This window comes from Rhinoderma darwinii, chromosome 13 (genome assembly GCF_050947455.1).
Source record: "Rhinoderma darwinii isolate aRhiDar2 chromosome 13, aRhiDar2.hap1, whole genome shotgun sequence".
NCBI classification, from domain to species: domain Eukaryota; kingdom Metazoa; phylum Chordata; class Amphibia; order Anura; family Rhinodermatidae; genus Rhinoderma; species Rhinoderma darwinii.
Window position 1 is genome coordinate 19,050,748 of NC_134699.1, and position 23,398 is coordinate 19,074,145.

General features: G+C 45.0%; 2 protein-coding genes across 5 annotated transcripts; one reads left to right on the forward strand and one right to left on the reverse strand.

Annotated features, from left to right (window-relative positions):
- Positions 1–1,098: 1,098 nt before the first annotated feature.
- SPRTN (SprT-like N-terminal domain) lies at positions 1,099–15,595 on the reverse strand. Of its 4 annotated transcripts, none has more exons than XM_075846534.1 (5): positions 15,430–15,595; positions 14,914–15,013; positions 10,498–10,626; positions 4,396–4,666; positions 1,099–3,430 (listed from the first exon to the last, which is right to left on the reverse strand). In XM_075846534.1, exons 1-5 carry the CDS (start codon positions 15,468–15,470, stop codon positions 2,808–2,810), a joined length of 1,164 nt encoding a protein of 387 aa, XP_075702649.1. In that variant the 5' UTR covers positions 15,471–15,595; the 3' UTR covers positions 1,099–2,807. The 4 variants fall into 4 exon arrangements, with proteins under 4 accessions (XP_075702649.1, XP_075702648.1, XP_075702647.1 ...); XM_075846533.1 differs by having other exon boundaries at positions 15,376–15,595; XM_075846532.1 differs by having other exon boundaries at positions 15,181–15,595.
- On the forward strand, positions 15,590–22,199 carry TMUB2 (transmembrane and ubiquitin like domain containing 2). The gene is made up of 3 exons (XM_075846536.1): positions 15,590–15,698; positions 18,254–18,888; positions 20,784–22,199. The coding sequence occupies exons 2-3, from the start codon at positions 18,257–18,259 to the stop codon at positions 21,145–21,147; spliced, it is 996 nt and encodes a 331-aa protein (XP_075702651.1). The 5' UTR covers positions 15,590–15,698; positions 18,254–18,256; the 3' UTR covers positions 21,148–22,199.
- The last annotated feature ends 1,199 nt before the right edge of the window (positions 22,200–23,398 follow it).

Genomic DNA, 23,398 nt, shown 5'->3' on the forward strand with positions numbered 1-23,398 from the left:
GAGTGCTCTCCTAGTCGCGTTGGTGAGGGCTAGGTTTTTAGATGCCAATTTAAGGGCATCAATAGGTAAATCACATAAGGAATCGGAGGTTAACTTCTCAGGAATAGACTGTAAAATTTTGTCCCTAGTGACCCCTTCTTTGAGGTCTTTAGTAAGTTGGCGAAGTAGACCACATAAAGGTTCTGGCAACGGAGACTAAAGTCAGGGAGGCTTTACAGACAGAGGAGGAGGCTATATAAGATTTTTCAAGGAGAGCATCTACTTTCCGATCCATTTGATCCTTCAAAAGTGACTGGTCAGAAGGAAAAATAGATCTCATTGACCGCTAAATCCACTTTAGAAGGATTCTGCCATTCCTGAGATATAATTGGGTCTAATAAAGACAGATTTAAACCTAGCCCCTGGATCTGCTCTTTTCTCTGGTTTCTTCCAGTCTGTTTTTAAGAGATCATCAAGAATGGGTTGGTGAGGGAGCACTCGTGCTTTCTTTTTTTGGAAAATAGAAGAGCCTCTCCTTCTTTGCACTGAACTCTCTGAGGTCATCCGTTTCTACGGTCTTTTTCACCGACAAGTGGCTAGTGTCTCAGCCCTCCTATATGCCCTGGCTATGCTGGTTAAGTGTACGGATTAACTGTTTTTTCTTCTGTCCTAGTAGCCAGGAGTCATGATTAGCCCATTTATATTGTGCGGCCGAGGATGATAAGGAAATTAGGGATGGTCGCAGATTGTGTAGCTTTTATATCCATGTAGTGTGTGGTGACCTGGAGAAACTCAGGAAGCCATGTTATATTATAATGTTATAATAAATATCTGTGTGGCGAAAATGTAATGCGGACGGTTTGTCATTGGCACGGTACAGGTGACTGCTACACGGGGGGGGGGGGGGGGGGGGGGAATTAAAAAGGCAGGAGGAGGGGGTTGTCACACAGTCTGGACCACCCACCCCCTTCCCTACCCATCAGCTATACTGGAGAGCTGATGGACAATTCCTTTAAAGGGTTTGTCTTGTTCTGAACGGAGCGGAGACAAAGACGGACAGGACCGCCACGACATTATTATAGGGTTCTATAAAGAAGCCACTTACCCGCGCGCTCTCCCATACAATTTATTGTTTAACACACAAAACTTTATAAAAGTTGACATTAAATATTAAAACAAACATTTTGCATAATTTAACATAGAAAAAGATAAAACCAAACATTAACTGTAACCGGCTGGAGAAATACTCATTTAGCAGAGTAAAGCTGGATATAAAAGGTAAAAGATCTACAGCGCCTCTCTTGTCCATAGGCGATGTCTGGTATTGCAGCTTGAGACCATTCAAGTGAATAGGACTGTGCTGCAATACCAGACATCGCCTATGGACAAGAGCGGTGCGGTTTTAAGAAGGAAGCAGACATGTTTTTTTCATACACACATCAATTTCCCCATCTCTTTGTTGACTGGCTGAATAGGATCACGTGGACCAGTCTCTGGCACCTTTATGCCATATATCAGGCCCATTTGGTTCATAAGCTGACGGTGACGTGCCCATTACAATACGGAGCGTCAGGGTGGGGTGAGATCACCCACATGCGTAGTTTTACTAGGACATTTCCATGTCAAATCCTCTTAAAACAAAAAGGGACAAATATTAAAAGATATGAGCAACTATGAAGCAGAACCCCCAGTGTGAATGTCCTGCACCCACCAGCCGTGTAACTAAATCTCAAACTGCCCGAAGACGAATGATTAATAAAAGTGCAAAAAAAAAACAACACCATCCATTGTAGGTGATGAATATCGATGGTATGATCGAAGGTAGAATAAACACAGCGGATTTACCCCAACCAGTTTCATTGCGGAAAATCCGCAGCGTATCACAGTAGCGGCAGAGTGGATGAAATTTCACCAAATCTCACCCACACGCTCTCTAAAAATTTCCGCCATTCATACATTTTTTTAATCCGCAACATGTCGATTTATGCTGCGAAATCGCTGTTTTTTTTTGTTGCGGGTTTTCCCCGTTAAACTCAATGGGGAGGTAAAACCCGCAACAAATAGGAAATATGTTTTTTGTGGTGGAAAAGCTGCAATTCCGCCGCAAAAATGGCAACTCAGAACAACATTTTTGCAGTTTAAAAATAAAAATGTAAAACTTGGTTCCAGCCGTTGCCGTAGAGATGCGTTCCTCTGTCCAGGCCGGCCTTTTTATCCCATGTGACTGCTGCAGCCAATCAAAAACTGCAGCGGTCACGAGGACTACAGCGTCATCCCAGGAGGCCGTGCGGCACTCAGAACAGACGGACGTGTCGCTATCGCAACGCCCTGGTGGTCAGTATTAACCTTTTCCTAGCACGGTTTCCGCCCGAAAATCTGCACCACAATTTGGTGCGGTTTTTCGGGCAGAAGTCCCTGCAGGTTCCAGGGCGGATATTCTGTGTACTTTAACGCAGCGTATCCGCCTGTGTGAACATAGCCTAAAGGAAGCTTTTATGGCAGCCATATTGGTTGTCACCCAGTTTTTCCAAAACAGATAACAGCTGAAGAGGACGACGACTCAAAGACAAACTCTCAGCAAATTCTGAACATTGCGGTCTCGATGAGCGTCATCGTATTATTTTCTTCAATTTGGCACAATTGCTTTTGATCTCTGAACACTAAAAAAAATCAATAACTTTAAAAATAAAGCATCCATTAAAATCCTTCCCAATTTCCACCAGATATCCAGTTCCTCAGTGATCCAAGCGAGAGCGGCCTGATAGTCAAGAAAACAGGAAGAAACCACAGGACAACCTCGTGATAAGCGGCAACAGGGCTCCGCTGTATTAGCCATTTAAGCAGTTGTCTAGATGTTCATTGATCTTGGCTTCTGCAACCTTCGCTCCACATACCGGGCAGTTCACCGTCTTGCTCTGACTATTGGGGTTAGAGGTTGAGGATCCATCTAGGACTATGACTGGTTCTTCCCTAAAGGAGTCACCTCCTGGGAAATTAGTATTTGAGGTTTTGGTGTCCACACGAGGTCTTTTTGGAGGTCGGTCTTGACTTTCATCACGATGGCTTGATCCCTGTGAAGTAGAAGTAGCAACCCGAGATGTGGTGGGTACTTCAAACGAGAGCCTCTTCTGGGTACCAAGTTTTGACCCGGATGGTTTGGAAACGTTCTGGCTTTTTACAGGGAGTCTTATTGGGGATCCATTGACGTTTTTGAAAGCTTTGGTGTTTGCGACAGACACTTTGGGCCTCGGGTTCATGCTCTTGTTGGTGAAAGAGGACAAAGCACTAGTGGTGTGAACTGGCTTTACAGGAGAGTTTGATGAGGCTTTACTGGAGGATGGGGGGACGCTCTGGACCTTCACCAAGACGGATACTTGACTAGATGCGCCGAGTTTGTAACCGATGCCGCTAAATGGGAAAAATGAACGTATATCGCCTCCGTCGGGTTTTCCTGCGGAATGGAAAGGAAGAAAGAGATACAATGATGATGATGATGATGGAGTATCTTAAAGATCTGGACATTTATCAAAAATAGAGACTCACAATAATATACGATCATGACATGGGCCATTTCAATCCATAAATATAACAAACATGGCACCTCAATATAATAGAAAAGTTCAAGAGTAAATGAACATTCGCAAAACTTATCAGAAGTTTTGATTGGTGGGGGTCCGGGTGCTGAAACGAAAGGAAGAAGCACTCAGGCAAGCACTCTGCACCTTTGGCTGTGATCGGCGCTCCTCGTCAGCCTGTTGACGGGCTCACATAGAACGTCTTTAAATTGGTCTTCAGTCTGACGAGGAGCGCCGATAAAGGTGCGGAGCGCTTAGCTGAACGCTTCTGCACCCCGGCCCCACCACTCAAAACTTCTCTCTGACATTTCAAAAGTTTAGTTACTCTTTAAAGGAAAACAAATGTGAAATCATACCCACCACCCTCTAGCCTAGTCCTGTTCCCCCTCCCCATACATGCTTTATAGAGGAGAATTGTCCAGCTTCTGTAGATATGCTTTCCCATGATGTCACCAGATCACATAAAAAGCTCTAGTTACATAGATCAGTCCAAACTGAGCTGGATGGTGCAGAGCCACAGATTCAGGCTTCAGGCACAGGAGAGACTACAGACTGTGTTCTGTGCAGCAGCATGCATGTCACAGGCAGTGTGCAGCCTCCAGCCCTCCACATGGAGAGGCAAAGAGGACTGGTTGGTAAAATCCTTACATCATCTACACGAAACAGTCTGGAGGAGATTCAGTGACAGCAGCAGAATACGTAATAGAAGGGAACGAAAAGGAAAGAAGGAGCGAACGATTGAAAAGTAAAGGGGACTGAAGAAAAGAAAGTGCGGAGGGCTGGGGTAAGACATTTAGATAGAAGGGGAAGTGCGCATGTTTCCTGATAAATCCCACAATACCTTTTATTTCTGGAATATTACTAGGCTGGACTTCAGAGGAGTCTTCCTTCTTCTTATCTTTACCAGTCTTTTTCTCGGGCTCCTTCACTTTTGTATACGTGCCACCGCAAGACCTCTGATGGTCGGCCCACCATGGATCAAGCTTGGAAGGAGCTCGGTTCATCGCACGCTTCACATAGCCATAATATGGCGGCCTTTGCTGACAAGGTCCATTACACTGCCACCAATGTTTTCTGTACTCATCTACCTCATCGTGGAAACTGTGATAAACCTGATCACAAGAAAAACGTAGAGAAGGATATAAATAAAACCTCACAAAAGGCTATGGTCCTTAAGAGGGGTTGTCTGGGCTTGGGGTGGTTTTTCATACTGATGATCTATCCACGGGATCCGTGGGTGTCTGACACCCAGAACCGGCACTGATCAGCTGCTCTGGGCAACGGATGTCCGTGCCGGAAACATATGGCTCCGGCCACAGTATAGCGGCCGTGCCGCAGCTCTGCTCCTATTCAGGTAAATAGGGGTAGTGTTGTAGTACTGCAGCACGGCCACTATACAGTGTATGCATCCATATGCTGCAGACACTAGCCACTGCATAACATCTGGTGCCCGACGACAGCCGGAAGAGCTGATTGGTGTGGTGTTCGGGTGTCGGATTCCCACAAAACATTTACTGATGACCTATCCTGTGTATAGTTCATCAGTATGAAAAATCGCCCCGTGCCCGGACAACCCCTTTAACCCCTTCAGGACTAAGCTCATTTTGGCCTCCAGGACCAGACCCATTTTTTCAAATCTGACATGTGTCACTTTATGTGGTAATAACGTGGAACGCTTTTACCTATCCAATCGATTATGAGATTGTTTTCTCGTGACATATTGTACTTTAGGTTAGTGAAAAACAGCAAAATTTATAGAAAATTTTAAGAAATTATGATTTTTCTAATTTTAAATGTATCTGCTTGCAAGACAGATAGTAATACCACACAAAATAGTTACCAATTAACATCCCCCATATGTCTACTTTATGTTTGCAGCGTTTCTTGAACATCCTTTTGTTTTTCTAGGACGTTACAAGGCTTAGAACTTTAGCAGCAATTTCTCACATTTTTAAGAAAATTTCAAAAGGCTATTTTTACAGGGACCAGTTCAGTTCTGAAGTGGCTTTGAGGAACTTATATATTAGAAAATCCCCATAAATCACCCCATTTTGAAAACTGCACCCCTCAAAGTATTGCAACGCCCTGGAAGTACCAAAACAGCGGAAACCCCCCAAAAGTGACCCCATTTTGGAAACTATACCACTTAAGGAATTTTTCTAGTGGTATAGTTGACATTTTGACCCCACAGGTTTTTTGCTGAATTTATTGGAATTAGTCTGTGAAGATGAAAATGGACTTTTTTTTTCTGAAAAAACATAGAATTTTCTAATTTTTATAAGGAATAAAGGAGAAAAAGCACCCCAACATTTGTAAAGCAATTTCTCCTGATTAAGGCAATACCACATATGTGGTAATAAACTGCTGTTTGGACCAACGGCAGCGCTCAGAAGGGAAGGAGCGCCATTTGTATTTTGCAGCTCAGATTTTGCTGAATTGGTTTCTGGGGGCCATGTCGCATTTGCAGAGTCCCTGAAGTACCAGCACAGTAGAAATTCCCCACGTCTGATCCCATTTTGGAGACTATACTCCTCAAAGAATTAAATTAGAGGTGTAGTGAGCATTTTGATCCCTCAGGTGTTTTATAGATTTTATTACTATTGGGCTGTGAAAATGAAAAAAATATTTTTTTCCCAATAACTTGTAGATTTAGCTCATCATTTTTCATTTCCACCAGGAATACAGGAAAAAAGACACCCCAAAATGTGTTACACAACTTCTCCTGAGTACGGAAATACCCCATATGTGGTTGTAAACGGCTATTTGGACATACGGCAAGTGTCTAAACGGAAAAAGTGCAATTTCGTTTTTTGGAGTGGAGATTTTACAAAATTTGTTTTTGACGCCATGTTGCATTGCGCTGAGGTACCAGTACAGTGAAAACCCCAGAGAAGTGACCCCAGATGGGAAACTACACCCCTCAAGGAATTCATCTAGAAGTGTAGTGAGCACTTTGACCCCAAAGGTTTTGCAGAAATTAGTGCACAGTGGATGTTGCAGATTGAAAATTGCCATTTTCCACAGATATGCTATTTCAGTGCCCAATGCGTTGGGCCCAGCTTGTACCACTGGAGACATACACCCCATAAATTGTTAAGCGGTTCTCAAGAATACAGTAATACCCCATATGTGGTCATAAACCGCTGTTTGGGCACACTGCCAGGCCCAGAAGGAGCGCCATTTGGCTTTTGGAGCGCAGATTTTGCTTGGTAGTAGTTTTGTTTAGTGTTTTACTGGTATTTGTTTATAATATGGGGGCATATACAAACTGGGCGGAGCACATGGGGGTACATGTAAACTGGGCGGAGCACATGGGGGTACATGTAAACTGGGCGGAGCACATGGGGGTACATGTAAACTGGGCGGAGCACATGGGGGTACATGTAAACTGGGCGGAGCACATGGGGGTACATGTAAACTGGGCGGAGCACATGGGGGTACATGTAAACTGGGCGGAGCACATGGGGGTACATGTAAACTGGGCGGAGCACATGGGGGTACATGTAATCTGGGCGGAGTACATCGGGGTACATGTAATCTGTGAGGAGTACATCGGGGTATATGTAAGCCGTGAGGAGTGCATCGGGGTATATGTAAGCTGTGCGGAGTACATCGGGGTATATGTAAGCTGGGCGGATTACATCGGGGTATATGTAAGCTGGGCGGATTACATCAGGGTATATGTAAGCTGGGCGGATTACATCGGGGTATATGTAAGCTATGCGGAGTACATCGGGGTATATGTAAGCTGGGCAGAGTACATCGGGGTATATGTAAGCTGGGCGGAGTACATCAGGGTATATGTAAACTGTGAGGAGTACATCAGGGTATATGTAAGCTGTGCGGAGTACATCAGGGTATATGTAAGCTGTGCGGAGTACATCAGGGTATATGTAAGCTGTGCGGAGTACATCAGGGTATATGTAATCTGTGCGGAGTACATCAGGGTATATGTAATCTGTGCGGAGTACATCAGGGTATATGTAAGCTGTGAGGAGTACATCAGGGTATATGTAAGCTGTGCGGAGTACATCAGGGTATATGTAAGCTATGCGGAGTACATCAGGTTATATGTAAGCTATGCGGAGTACATCAGGGTATATGTAATATGTGAGGAGTACATCAGGGTATATGTAATATGTGAGGAGTACATCAGGGTATATGTAAGCTGTGAGGAGTACATCAGGGTATATGTAATATGTGAGGAGTACATCAGGGTATATGTAATATGTGAGGAGTACATCAGGGTATATGTAAGCTATGCGGAGTACATCAGGTTATATGTAAGCTATGCGGAGTACATCAGGGTATATGTAAGCTGTGCGGAGTACATCAGGGTATATGTAAGCTGTGAGGAGTACATCAGGGTATATGTAAACTGTGCGGAGTACATCAGGGTATATGTAATATGTGAGGAGTACATCAAGTTATATGTAAGCTGTGCGGAGTACATCAGGGTATATGTAAGCTGGGCGGAGTACATCAGGGTATATGTAAGATGCGCGGAGTACATCAGGGTATATGTAATATGTGCGGAGTACATCAGGGTATATGTAAGCTGGGTGGAGTACATCAGGGTATATGTAAGCTGGGCGGAGTACATCAGGGTATATGTAAGATGCGCGGAGTACATCAGGGTATATGTAAGCTGTGCGGAGTACATCAGGGTATATGTAATCTGTGCGGAGTACATCAGGGTATATGTAAGCTGGGTGGAGTACATCAGGGTATATGTAAGCTGGGCGGAGTACATCAGTGTATATGTAAGCTGGGCGGAGTACATCAGGGTATATGTAAGCTGGGCAGAGTACATCAGGGTATATGTAAGCTATGTGGAGTACATCAGGGTATATGTAAGCTGTGAGGAGTACATCAGGGTATATGTAAGCTGTGCGGAGTACATCAGGGTATATGCAATATGTGCGGAGTACATCAGGGTATATGTAAGATGCGCGGAGTACATCAGGGTATATGTAATCTGTGCGGAGTACATCAGGTCATAATAGGCTGATGTAATAATGGGGTGAATGAATAATACAATTATGATCCCTGGATAGCGACGTACGCTTTGAACCAATCCTTCATGCACAGGCCGGATTATTGGGTGCAGGAGTCGCACTTCTAAAGGGTGTCCGTGGTATTGTACAAAATATCTGCACTCCAGTGTTGCCTAATCTTTGACTTCTTCACTAGCCCCATATGTAGCACAGACCCCAAAATGCAAGTTTCCGCTGCATTTACAGGGTCTACCAGTGGGGGCTGCAAATGATGACGTGGGGTTTTAGGTGAAGAACTGCTGCACACATAAATTAGTCTGGGCCGTCGTTTTGCATTATTGCGTTCCGAAAGTCATAACTTTTTATTTTTCCGTTGACGAGCTGTGTGAGCGCTTGATTGTCATGGGACGAGCTGTCGTTTTTATTAGTATCATTTTGGGGTACATGCGATAATTTGATCAGTTTTTGTTCCATTTTTTGTGAGGTGAGGAGACCAAAAAAACTGAAATTCCCTTTTTTTTTAATCAATTTTTACCGGCGTTCTCTGTGCAGTATAAACAACATGTTTACTTTATTCTGCGGTTCGATACGATTATGACAATACCAAATTTATATCGTTCTATATTTCACTACTTTTACACAATAAAAACACTTTTTTTCTAAATAAAATGTTTTAGTGTCACCATCTCCTGAGAGCCATAACTTTGTTATTTTTTTGTTGACGGAGCTTTGTGAGGGCTTGTTTTTTGCGTGACACACTGTCGTTTTTATTGGTACCATGTTTGGCTACGCGCAACTTTTTGATCACTTTTTATTCAATTTTTTTGGAATCAACGTGACCAAAAAAGGAAATTCTGCCATTGTTTTTATTGTAGTTTTTTACGGTGTTCACCGTGCGGGATAAATAATATGATATTTTTACAGGTCAGGCCGATACGAACGCGGCGATACCTATTATGTCTAGTTTTTGTATTTTTTTTCTAATTATAAAGGGCTTGATCAGGGAAACAAGGCGATTATTGTTTTTATTACGTAAAACTTTTATTTATTTACCTAAAACTTTTTTTTTTTTTCACTTTTTATTTTACACATACTAGGGGACTGGAAGATCTGACATTCTGATCCCCTGCACAATACACTGCACTACTTCTGTATGTACTGATATAGTGCAGTGTATTGTAACTGTCACTTTACAACTGACAGTTGAGCCTATTACATCCTGCCTTGGGCAGGACCTAATAGGCTCCCGTACCCGACAGCCAGGAGCCGTTCCTAGGCTTCCTGGCTGCCATTGCAACCATCAGCACCCCGTGATTTTTCGCAGGGGGCCAACGGGGTACAGATGGAGCCCCCTCCCTCTGTGTCAATCACTCACATGCCACTGTCACTATTGACAGTGACATTTGAGGGGTTAAACGGCGGCGATCGGAAAGAACTGTGATCGCCGCTGTTGCAGCGGGATGTCAGCTGTATATTACATACGAACGCTTGTTCCCGATCATAAACAGGACAGCGATCAGCTGACAAACGAGCGACTGGTTGATCAGATCTTTTACGCTGGCCAAAAAAACGGTCGGCAACGTATCTCTAAACTGGGGACGCACCGCCTGCAAGATGTGGAATGATTGTATTAACGATGGGATGTTCCCACACATTTCGATCTTTACTCCGTGGAGCAAACGAGCGCCAATCAACATGCTGTAGTGTCGATAGATAGATGTGAGATAGATAGATAGATAGATAGGAGATAGATAGATAGATAGATAGATAGATAGATAGACAGATAGATAGATAGATAGGAGATAGATAGATAGGAGATAGATAGATAGATAGATAGATAGATAGATAGATAGACCCCCATAGATCTTCTGAGGGTATAGATGTGGCAGGTACCTGCGCCAGTCTATCGTGACTCCCACCTACACCTCATGTTCTGATACACTTACCGATATCTTAGCTCCGGTGACGCCGTTTATACGATTCATGTGTTTGTGGAACTCCGGCCCGTGACCGTCGTGATCTTTATTGTTGTCGGTGACAAACAGCAGAGCGTGAATCATCTCATGGAGAAGTGTCTGCGAAAAGGAAACAGCAAACAAAATCATCAACATTAACCCCTTAGTGACCAGCCCATTTTAGGCCTTAATGACCAAGCTATTTTATTCATTTTTCTATAGTCGCATTCAAAGAGCTATAACGTTTTTATTTTTTCGTCTACATAGCTGTATGAGGACTTGTTTTTTGCGGGATTAGTTGTGCTTTTTAATGGCACCATTTTTGGGTACATATAATTTTTATATTAACTTTTATTAACCTTTTTGGGGGGGATTATAAAAAAAACCTGAAATTCCGCCATTGTTCTATGCGTTTTTAAATTGACGCCGTTCACTATGCGACGTAAATAACATGTTACCTTTATTCTATGGGTCGGTACGATTACGGCGATACCACATATGTAGAGGTTTTTTTATGTTTTACGACTTTTGCACAATAAAAACACTTTTGTACTAAAATTATTTGTTTTTGCATCGTCGCTTTCCAAGAGCCGTAATTTTTTTATTTTTCCATCAATGTAGTGATTTTTTGGGCTTGTTTTCTGCGGGACAAGACGTAGTTTTGAATGGTACTGTTTTGGGGTACATGGGACTTATTGATTCATTTTTATTATGACTTTTTTGGGGGGCAATGGAAAAAAATTGCAATTTCGCCATAGTTTTTGGCGTTTTTTTTTTACGGTGTTCACTTTGCGGTTTGAATTACATATTAACTTTATGAATGGAGTCATTACGGTCGCGGCGATACCACATATGTGTACTTTTTTTTATTTTTTACACTTTTACTAAATAAAACCACTTTTTATGGAAAAAAATGGATTTATTTTTTTACTGTACTTTTTATTAATAATCTTTATTTCACTTTGATTACTTCTTTTATTAGTCCCACTAGGGGACTTTACTGTGCGATATTCCGATCGCTGCTATAATGCTCTGGTATACTTCATATACCAGAGCATTATTGCCTGTCAGTGTAAATCTGACAGGCAATCTGTTAGGACGTGCCTCCGGCGCGTCCTAACAGGCATATGTCCAGGGCAGACCTGGGGGCTTTTATCAGTCCCCCGGCTGCCATGACACCCCATCGGAGACCCGCGATTTCATTCGCGGGCCGCCGATGGGTGACAGAGGGAGCGCACTCCCTCTGTAAACAAAGTTAAATGCCGCGGTCGCTATTGACGGCGGCATTTAACGGGTTAAACGGCCGCGATCGAAGTAAACTTCGATCGCGGGCGTTGGAGCAGGAGCTCAGCTGTCATCAGACAGCAGAGCCCCGGCTCCTGCCTGCACGGGAGACCCGTGCAGGACTTAGACTAGGCTGACGTGAAAAGGCGTCAGCCTAGCCCAGGGGTGGGCAAACTTTTTGACTCGCGGGCCACAATGGGTTCTAAAATTTGACAGAGGGGCCGGGCCAGGAGCATTTGGAGGGAGTGTTTGGGCCGGATATACTAAAGCATTAAATGTAGTGTGTGCAAACCTCATAGCACAGTAAGAACACTACAACCCAATTTATTAACTGTCTTTCAAATGTGAAAAATAGCCCTTATCAGTTAATAAATTTGTCTCAAGGAATATGCAAGATATGGCATTTACATACTATTTCGCAGATACTGGGAGGAGGAAATGTAAATAGATTAAAATAACATACGCACTGTGATTTATCAAGAAAAAAGTTCTGTTGACTCTGTAAATTAGCTGCCAACCTCTGAGCAGTAGCCGCCCGTTCTTGTGTTGACTGCTTGCTAGCATAGTTTGCATGCTTCGTGGCAAAGTGACGGCTGATATTGTACTCTTTGAAAACCGAAGGGCTTAACGGTGACGTGAAACGAAGTGAAAATTAAAGTGAAATAAAGAGAAATACGCGCCACATTAACCCCTTAATGACCGGGCCATTTTGCACGTTAATGACCAAGGATTATTTTTTGTTTTTTCACGGTCGCATTCCAAGAGTCGTAACTCTTTTTTTATTCCGTCGACATAGCCGTATAAGGGCTTGTTTTTTGCGGGACGAGTTGTATTTTGTAATTGCACCATTTTTAGATGCTTATAACATATTGATTAACTTTTATTAACTTTATTTTAGGAGAGAATTGAAAATAAGCAGCTATTCCAGCATTAATTTTCACGTTATAAATTTACGCCGTTTACTATGCAGCGTAAATAACATGTTACCTTTATTCTATGGGTCGGCACGATTACGAGGATACCAAATATGTAAAGGTTTTATATGTTTTCCTATGTTTGCACAATAAAAACCCTTTTAGAAAAAAATTACTTGTTTTTGCATCGCCGCATTCCAAGAGCCGTAATTTTTTTATTTTTCGTCGATGTGACCGTATGTGGGCTTGATTTTTGCGGGCCAATGCGTAGTTTTCATTAGTACTATTTTGGGGTACATAGGACTTATAGATAAACTTTTATTTTATTTTTTATGGGGGGAATGGGAGAAAAGAGAGAATTTTGCCGTTGTTTTTTGTGGGTTTTTTGGACGCCGTACATCCGGCGGTTTCATTAATGTGTTCATTTTATTGGTCAAGTTGTTATGATCGCGGGGATACCATATATGTGTATGTGTTATTTGTTTTGACACTTACTGAATAAAACCACTTTTTGGGCAAAAAAAGTAGTTTTATTTGATTTTGACTGTAATTATTTTATTTTTTTTCAACAAACTTTATTTAACTGATTGACATTTTTTTTTTAAGTCCCACCAGGGGACTTCACTATGCGATGTGCTGATCGCATATATAATGCTTTGGTATACTTAGTATACCAAAGCATTATTGCCTGTCAGTGTAAAACTGACAGGCAACCTATTAGGTCATGCCTCCGGCATCGCCAAACAGGCAGTTGCGGAAGACAGACCTGGGGGTCTTTGTTAGACCCCCGGCTGTCATGGAAACCCGACGGCGACCCGCGATTTGTTTGCGGGGGCGGCGATCGGGTGACAGAGGGAGCTCCCTCCCTCTGTCAAACACATTAGATGCCGCTGTCACTATTGACAGCGGCATTTAATGGGTTAAACTGCCGGAATCGGAGCGCGCTTCGATTCCGGCAGTTGCAGCAGGAGCCAGGCTGTGTATAACAGCCGTGCTCCTGCCGCTGATCGCGTGGGTACACTGGCAGTACCCGCGCCATCACAGGACGGATATATCCGTCCTCCTGCGCGAACTAGCAGCTGCTGAGGACGGATATATCCGTCCTTCGGCGTTAAGGACAACGGTCAATGTGTTTTGAGTGCGCCATCTATTGGGAAAACGTGGGCATTGCAGGGAAAGGGGAAAAAAAAGGAGGTTTTTACTATGATTTGGACAAGTTCGGCGGGCCGGATTAAAAAGCCTAACGGGCCGTATGTGGCCCGCGGGCCGTAGTTTGCCCATGTCTGGCCTAGCCTAAAGCCCAGTAGTGAATCACGTTAAAACACGTATTAGTGGTCACTAAGGGGTTAAACTTGTTACTAAATATTATTGTTCTGTCCCCTCAGAAATGGGAAGTGCCAGATTAGCAGACGTTCTGGACTATTAGATTGTTCACTCAAAGCTTTTATATCTTCCAGGATCACAGCCCTTCTGAGAAGTTCACACCCTCGGACAACATTTTAAATATGATGGTGTATATGGCGTTATATTACTTGCCCACCAGTTGTGCCCCTCTGCCATGTATCCGTCATTTAAGGGTCCCCTCTGGGCTGTCCAAAAACAGCTGCAGCACTTCTTAGACTACGAGTCTGAGACACTCCCACTGTTCTCGGATAGGCCGGAGATGCTCACCTGAGCAGTTCCATCCAATCCATGCACAGAGGGAGTGTCTTAGATTCCTATGAAGCTCTGTGGCCATTTTGAGACAACACAAAGGGGACACTAAAACGGCAGATCCCCGGCAGGGGGGGGCACAACAGGAGGGCACCGGATATTACTCCTTATTTATCAATTTTGTCCTGAGACCGGAGGGTTGCTTTATCATTAATGGCCAGTCCCCCCGTTCCCTTATAGTCCTTACGTTCTAACTTACATTAACGCTGACAAAAATATTGCGTAAAAAAGCGGATCCGTCCTGTATAATGGCGGCATAGTCTGGTGACAGCCCCGTTTTAAAGTGCCAGTACAGTTATTCTCCCCTGCACGCTGGGTGGCACGGTTGCTCTGGCAACCGTACGACGCCTGAAGAGTATCATGCCGGTCTCGGAGTGTGACTGTCAACCCCAGCTGCCCCCTGGGTCAACCCCAGCTGCCCCCTGGTTGCCCAGCAAATCACTAGATGTCATTTACTATGACTAGAAGATGGCGACCACTGCGCAGCGACACTTACTTCTACCAGATCTTTCCTTGGTCGCAGCGTCAGGAGAGGTTTACTGAGACGTATCGAGCACAATCCTCCTCGTCCTTCATAAGAACAGACTCCGGCACATCTGGAAAGAAAGAAAACAGACAGATCGCATTATCCTGAGGCACGGCCAGTACGGGGTTAAGGGGGCCTATATAGATTTCTGTCTCCTGATAGTATAAAAACTTCTACTATATAAGGTGACATACGGCTGCATTGCATTCAGGGAGATGTAGTGTTCACAGATCTTACAGCGTCATCCTGTGGCTCCACTTCACCTCCACCCCGACCAGCTTCCCCCAGAAGAACATCTCATTAAACTGTAGGAATAGTTCATGGATATTAGGACTGGGGTCCAGCAGCTCCCAGGACGGGTCCACCACTGCCCGTAGCGGGGGGTGAGCGACGGTTACATGACTGCTGGACGGCTTCTGTGCAGCGCTATACCCGGCATTAGAGCCCTGACCCGGGCGACTCTCCCCGGCCTCCTCCCGGTCATACTCCTCCTGCAGCTGTATAGCGAACAGCAAATCCGCGTCCATTATTCATTCACCATAACAAACTTCTAAACGGCTGAGGCATTGATTGACAGCCACAGTTCAGCCCCGCCCTGGTTGGTCACATGACCCCACTGCAGCGTTGTATAACTTCCGTCTCGCTCGGATGACGTCACGCGGACACGCCTCCCCGGTCGCAGCCTAGCTGACGCCACGCCTTCCTGTGTCGGGTGGTCTGGATTGGGACTGTCAGGACCCTAGCGGTGGCCGGCGGTGAGTGACGTCATTTCTTGCTTCACTGTCTGACGTCAGCTTGTTGTCGGCTGCGTACGGGTGACTACAAGGCTTTGCTGGTTTCTAGTAAACAGGACGCTGTGTACCTTCCCTGCAGTGATACATGTATACAGGGCTGCCATAGTGTATAGGGGAGGCCCAGTGCACTAACCGCCTTTATAGGGGACATATGGCACATAAGTGTTCAGCTATGGTCCAAGAAGCGACCAATAGAAATGTGTTTTATCGGTCGCAACGTTTATTGGGCACGTTTTTTGTAGAATGGTTATTGCCGCCATGACGGCAAACATCGCCTCCGTTGTAGCGTAATAATGTCACATGTAAGGGTCCTTTTACGCGTGCCCGTAATGAGTGCCGATCAACGAGATAGGAAGTTTGTTTACTTGCACGTAGCGACGATCACGCGTGGACGTCCTGCCGACATGAATGCTTTTTATGTCCGCAAAAAAGATGCGAGCAACGACGTTTGATCGACAATCGTAAAACTGTCTTTAGGTTATTCGCATAGATCACCCCGATTCTTGGTTTCCATCGTATGTGGTAGATGTATTCTCAATGAACGTACTCCCAGCATTCTCTGACCGCCACATGCTGAGAGTTGTAGTTTCACAAGAGCTGGACGGCCACCAGTTACAGATCACTGACGTACGTTGAGACGTTAAATCGTCTGGGATGTGATATCCATCGGTTGGGATCGCTTTGTTTGCCGCCGCAGTCACACAATGTATCGGTACTAGCTCTGATTTACGTTGATAGCGTCCAGATACGGAGAACGCGTCCATAAACCGCTGACTCCATGATCTTCTCGTCTCGTGTATTGTGTATGACCACGGAGCGTAAAGGCGTGTTTCAGTTTTATGTCCGTAAAGCTGAATCATTGTGTAATGGAAAGTTCTGCAGCTTTCTAATATACTTTGTGTTTCAATTCCTTACCATTATCAAGATCTCTGCTTCCAGTCAGTGAACTAAACCATTCTAGATTGCATTGCCAAAGGCCAGAAACATGTAATGGTTTGCATTCTAGATGAACTGCAAGCTACATACATCGGCAGCAGAAATCTAACATCTGTCCTGACGGTTTGCTGCAATGTGTCGGTGTAAGGCATAGGTCTTTGTCCGCTGTCGGGGGTAAACCTCAGATGGAAGGCTGCAACGTATTCTGCTGCATAGTCATACAGTAAGATACCTCATTCGTACTCCCTAGGCAGAGCGCTACCTGAAGCGCGGTGCCCGGGATAGCGCCTGACGTCACTCTTCATATTTGGACAGTGATGTCAGGAGAGTCCCCAACCGGAAGCGCTCGGCCCGGAGTCTCCGTCATTGGTAAGCTCCTGACATCACTGTCCATATATGAGCAGTAATGTCGGTAGCATTCCATCGTATACGTTTAACATATACCTGTGATAGACGCCATATAGTGGCATCCTTCGCCCATTGGCTTCCATGTAGAAAAATAAAAGTATACCGCGTGGTTTATATTATTTTGTGGGATCCCTCAGGATGGGGTAGCGTAGTCTACTACGTATTCCATTCCATGAAAAAAGGTCTATCGATGTATACCAGCCCAAAACTACTAATGGAGCCCTATGGACACATTTATCGAGATGTGAAGGAGACCTGACGACCCTGGTACCACAGGTGATTGCGGCACCTATAGAGAGGAGAGGTTTAGGCTTAGAATCCAGCTTAAAGAGGCTCTGTCACCAGATTTTGCAGCCCCTATCTACTATTGCAGCAGATAGGCGCTGCAATGTAGATTACAGTAACGTTTTTATTTTTAAAAAACGAGCATTTTTGGCCAAGTTATGGCCATTTTTGTATTTATGCAAATGAGGCTTGCAAAAGTACAACTGGGCGTGTTGAAAAGTAAAAGTACAACTGGGCGTGTATTATGTGCGTACATCGGGGCGTGTTTACTACTTTTACTAGCTGGGCGTTGTGTATAGAAGTATCATCCACTTCTCTTCAGAACGCCCAGCTTCTGGCAGATCACGCTGTGACGTCACTCACAGGTCCTGCATCGTGTCGGCACCAGAGGCTACAGTTGATTCTGCAGCAGCATCAGTGTTTGCAGGTAAGTAGCTACATCGACTTACCTGCAAACGCCGATGCTGCTGCAGAATCATCTGTAGCCTCTGGTGCCGACACGATGCAGGACCTGTGAGTGACGTCACAGATCTGCACTGCCAGAAGCTGGGCGTTGTGAAGAGAAGTGGATGATACTTCTATACACAACGCCCAGCTAGTAAAAGTAGTAAACACGCCCCGATGTACGCACATAATACACGCCCAGTTGTACTTTTGCAAGCCTCATTTGCATAAATACAAAAATGGTCATAACTTGGCCAAAAATGCTCGTTTTTTAAAAATAAAAACGTTACTGTAATCTACATTGCAGCGCCTATCTGGTGCAATAGCAGATAGGGGCTGCAAAATCTGGTGACAGAGCCTCTTTAATGAAGTGACCAAATTTAGGGTAGCGAGCACTTTGGTGATGCCTCATGTAGATTATAATTTTCTCTCTTCCCCCATAGGACATGGGCATGGAGTCGCCCCCGCCTGCCATGATAGAGGGACTCGGCGATGAGGTGACTGTTGTAGTAGGCATTTTTATATTACTCCTAGCACTAATTCTGGCATGGCTGTCAACTTATGTAGCCGAAGGTCACGATCCTCTTCTGGGCAGCCTGATACCCGTTGGACGTAGAGAACCTCTTCTAGGGCACAGTAACCCAGTACCCCCCAGTCCAGAACCACCAAGGACTGTGGAGCCTCAAGTAGAGAAACCAGAAGAAGGGGAACCAGCCCAAGGAGGTGAGCAAGATACAGACACAGAGAATGCCACCCTTGATCAGATGCTGGATATCCAAGGAGCACCTAAACGTAGTCAGCCAGTGCCCCCTGCGGGTGAGGAGGAGGAAGCGCTCGGGGCAGGAGATGCCGCCGATCAGGATAGTTCTCCGGGTGTAGAAGAGGAAGGTAAAGAGCAGGATAATGGCCTCCGGCAACAGAGTATAGGCAGAGATCATGAATGGAGGAAGAAAGCTGGCACTGTCCCGGAACAGACCCAACCAGAAGAAGGAATGATCACGGTTCGGCTCAAGTTCCTGAATGAAACCGAAGAACTGGCTTTGGTGAGGCCGGATGACACCATTGGGACATTGAAAAGGTGAGCAGGCGTTGTCTGGTTCATAAAGCACGCTCGAGCTCAGTGGTCTCCCAGCTGTGGTCGTCCAGCTGTTACAAAACCACAACTCCCAGCCTGTTCTTACAGCTGGCAGGGCATGCTGGGAGTTGTAGTTTTGCAACTGCTAGAGAGCCATGGCTCTAGCTCATAAGTCTTGTGCAGTCACCTTGTTACTTACTGCTTTGTAAAGACGTTGGACAGAGATCCTCCTACGTTCTCTTCTATGCTTGGTGATGAATGTAGCTGAGCTGTATGTGTTGTAAGACCATGCAGGTGATGTTACTGTATATCGGTGTAGTGTTGTGAGTTTTCCCGCCTCATTCCCTGAAGAATGTTGATGGACCAGAAGATGTTTTGTAAAGCCTCTGAATGGAGAGGTGTGAGGTCGGTGTTATATAATAGTTTAGTGTCTTTACCAGATGACAAAGGTTAAATCCCAGGAGTCAGGTGGCCAATGTGGCTAGAAATGAGCTGTTAGCTGCTGATTGTATGCAGCTTCCTGTTAACAGAGGGCGGGTCACAGGAGCGTGTGGGAGTTAGGAGATTCCTTTCTGTGACTACTGGGAGGAGGTGGTGGGCTGGTGGAAGTCCTGCAGGGGAAATATGGGAGGCACCTCTGGGACTACTGGGGAAAGTAAAGAGAAAACATTGCTGTAACTACTCTACCCGGGGAAATGGGGGAGGGGGTTGCTATGACTACCCTGGGAAGTAGGAGGGATTGCTATGACTACCCTGGGAAGTAGGAGGGATTGCTATGACTACCCACGGAAGTAGGAGGGATTGCTATGACTACCCTGGGAAGTAGGAGGGATTGCTATGACTACTTGGGAAGTAAGAGGGGACAGCTATGACTACTTGGAAAGTAAGAGGGGACAGCTATGACTACTTGGAAAGTAAGAGGGGACAGCTATGACTACTTGGAAAGTAAGAGGGGACAGCTATGACTACTTGGAAAGTAAGAGGGGACTGCTATGACTACTTGGGAAGTAAGGGGACTGCTATGACTACTTGGGAAGTAAGAGGATTGCTATGACTATTTGGGAAGTAAGAGGGGACTGCTATGACTAATAGGGAAGTAAGAGGGGACAGCTATGACTACTTGGAAAGTAAGAGGGGACTGCTATGACTAATAGGGAAGTAAGAGGGGACTGCTATGACTACTTGGAAAGTAAGAGGGGACTGCTATGACTAATAGGGAAGTAAGAGGGGACTGCTATGACTAATAGGGAAGTAAGAGGGGACAGCTATGACTACTTGGAAAGTAAGAGGGGACTGCTATGACTACTTGGGAAGTAAGAGGGGACTGCTATGACTACTTGGAAAGTAAGAGGGGACTGCTATGACTACTTGGAAAGTAAGAGGGGACTGCTATGACTACTTGGAAAGTAAGAGGGGACTGCTATGACTACCTGGAAAGTAAGAGGGGACTGCTATGACTACTTGGGAAGTAAGAGGATTGTTATGACTATTTGGGAAGTAAGAGGGGACTGCTATGACTAATAGGGAAGTAAGAGGGGACTGCTATGACTAATAGGGAAGTAAGAGGGGACTGCTATGACTAATAGGGAAGTAAGAGGGGACTGCTATGACTACTTGGGAAGTAGGGAGGAACCACTGTGATTACTGGAGAAGTGTAAGGGCAGAGACTTGCTGTGGCTACTATGAGAGTGTGTGTGAGAGGGTTCCACGCTAATGATTGGTGAAGTAGAGAGGAGATAAATAGGTACATGTTTTACTACTAGAGGGGAGGGGGCAGTTGTAATTTAGGGGAACTCTATTCTGACTAGCTCTGTATATTATCTGTGAATTATTAGAACCTCCCATGGTTCCAGGTTGTCTCTCCTTTATCTCACTTGTCCTTCTTATTCTTTTATCAGTAAATACTTCCCCGGTCAGGAGCCGCAGATGAAGCTCATCTTCCAGGGACAGCTTCTTCATGACTCCACCCAGACCCTGCGCTCCCTCCATATCACAGACAACTGTGTCATCCACTGCCACCGCTCTCAGGCCACCGTCTCCTCCTCCCCTGTAGGACCTGAATCAGGAGGAACTTCCCAGGAGCATGCTGGCCTCACACCACCCATCGGGAACCTGATGATCCCAGTCTTTGTGGTCATGTTGGCACTGATCTGGTATTTCCGGATCAATTACCGTCAGTTTTTCACGGCTCCTGCCACTGTCTCCTTGGTGGGGGTCACTGTATTCTTCAGCTTTTTGGTCTTTGGCATGTATGGACGATAAGAGAGAGAGACTGGGCAATGAGGGTACAGGAACATTGGACTATTGGGTAGAATTACTCTATGGGATGAACCAGGAAAGCCTCTGATCTGTATTCTGTATACATTTACCAGTACCCTAATCTGACTTAATCCTGGGGTACTAAGTATGATTTTATGGGTATAAAATTATTGTGCCGTATGAGATATGCCTATTGTCATGGTGCCCCCATCTATCCTTAAGGCGGTCTAACAGGTCCATATTATGCTATACAGCATCACCCCACAATGCAGGCATTGAGGTCATCGCTATGCTACAGAGGAAGGAGCGAGGTTTTATATCTAGTAGATACTGTCCTTATGGACCATTCACGATGACCCCTCCAGAAGAGAAGGCGGCATACCCTATTGGAAGCGGGGCTCTTGTTAAGGTGGAATCCTGGTCATAAAGCAATATTTACACAGTCTATTACTATGTGCCACCTTAAGAGTCAAGTTCTGACCATACGATATGGTGTCTTTTGGAAGATCTTGAGTTCTTTTCCACATCTTGTATGAAATTCGGATGATGCATGTTAAGTTGAACAAACCACAGATCTTGGGAATTGTGTGCATGTTGTGTTGCACTGTGTTAGGACTCGCGCAGCTTTTATTTTATCAGTACCTGGATCTCATTGAGAAGACTTCTTGCAAAAGATGGGGAGGATAAGACACCTCCTGGTAATCCTCATCATTGGTTGATGTACCACGTGTCCTTCAGGGATTAACCAACCACTGGTGGGGTCGTATGTAACTAGTGCTTTGTGATCTTGGTATCACTATGCGGAGTCAATTTGGCCTATAATCCAATCTTGTAATTATTTATCTGTGCCGTATTGTTGACAGAGTGAAAGCGGTGAGTCCCGTAGATGTTTCCACCAAGGACAAGAGATAAGACACAAGAGCTTTGCTGATGAGAAGGTTGCATCTCCCCCTACCGCTTCTAGGGGGGGGATGGGTTTTATTATTTCCATCCTATTTTAAATCTAAATCTACAGGGTTAATATATGAATGAATAAAATAATTTTCCTTCATGAACTGGATTTGAGGGTTGAGAGCCTTATTCAAAGTTGCCGGGTTGTCTGACTCGGCCATCCTCTTCCATATGCCCTATCGACCTTACAGAGTAGGATTCCTTTCTATATTGGCTCTGGAGGATCACAGGTGACTATTGAACACGCAAATTCCCATTGGGTCTAGTCAGAGCCTTGTAATGCTTTAGGGTTGTATATATGGCCATGTAAATCCAAACTTTTATTGCAGTTCATTTGCTAATATCAGAAGGTCACCCTCAGCAGCTTGATTCCTGAACTCAGTTCTTTGCCTAGTTGTTCATCCCAGATACCCATTTTATTGTAGTCCGCTTTGGACATTCCCTACTTGTTAGAGATCTCTTGACAATAAGCCATATGAGAAATTGATCCCCAGCGATCAGCTGTAATCTCTAGGGGAACCTGGCAGTAAGTGTCAAATTTCCCTACAGCGCCACCACAGGGGAATTTAAGCATTACGCAGTGATCATTCATAGATTGACACTCCTCTTTGTAACTGCTCTCCCGTCTGACTATTCGATGATGATCCTAAACAGAGGAACCCCCTTTAAGCTCGGATTTCCCTAAAAAGGTATATGAAAATGGGTATTCCAAACCGCACAACCGTTTTAAAGAGGTTTTTTGCCATTAGCGCTTCTTGGTCCTCCAAGGATACATAGGTACTCTCATACTTTTAAAGGGGTTTATTGGTATGAAAGGGTCACTAAATTTTTACAGGTATGGACACAAACAGCGCCACTCTTGACCATGGCTATGTTTGGTATTGTAGCTCAGCCCTTCTGAAGTGAATTTAATACCAGCCATAGACAGGAGTGTCACTGTTTCTGAGATTAAAGGGGTTTTTCACGTTCTGACAACTGATGACCTATCCACTGGATAGGTCATCAGTATATATGATCGGCGCGGGTCTGACACCCGGACCCCGCACCAATCCGCAACTCCGACTGCCAACAAGCACCGGATGTTTTGAGCGGTATGCAGTATTTGGAGCTGGAAGCAGATGGCTCTTACAACTGCATAGCGGCCAATTGGCAGAACTGCCTCTCTGCTTCTATTCAATTGAATATTAGCAGTACTGCAGCTCGGCCGCCATGCTTTGACCAGGTCCACATGCTTCCCGGAAATATCGTCCAGGGCCCAGTGGCGGATCGGTGCGGGGTCCGAATGTGGGACATGCACCGATCA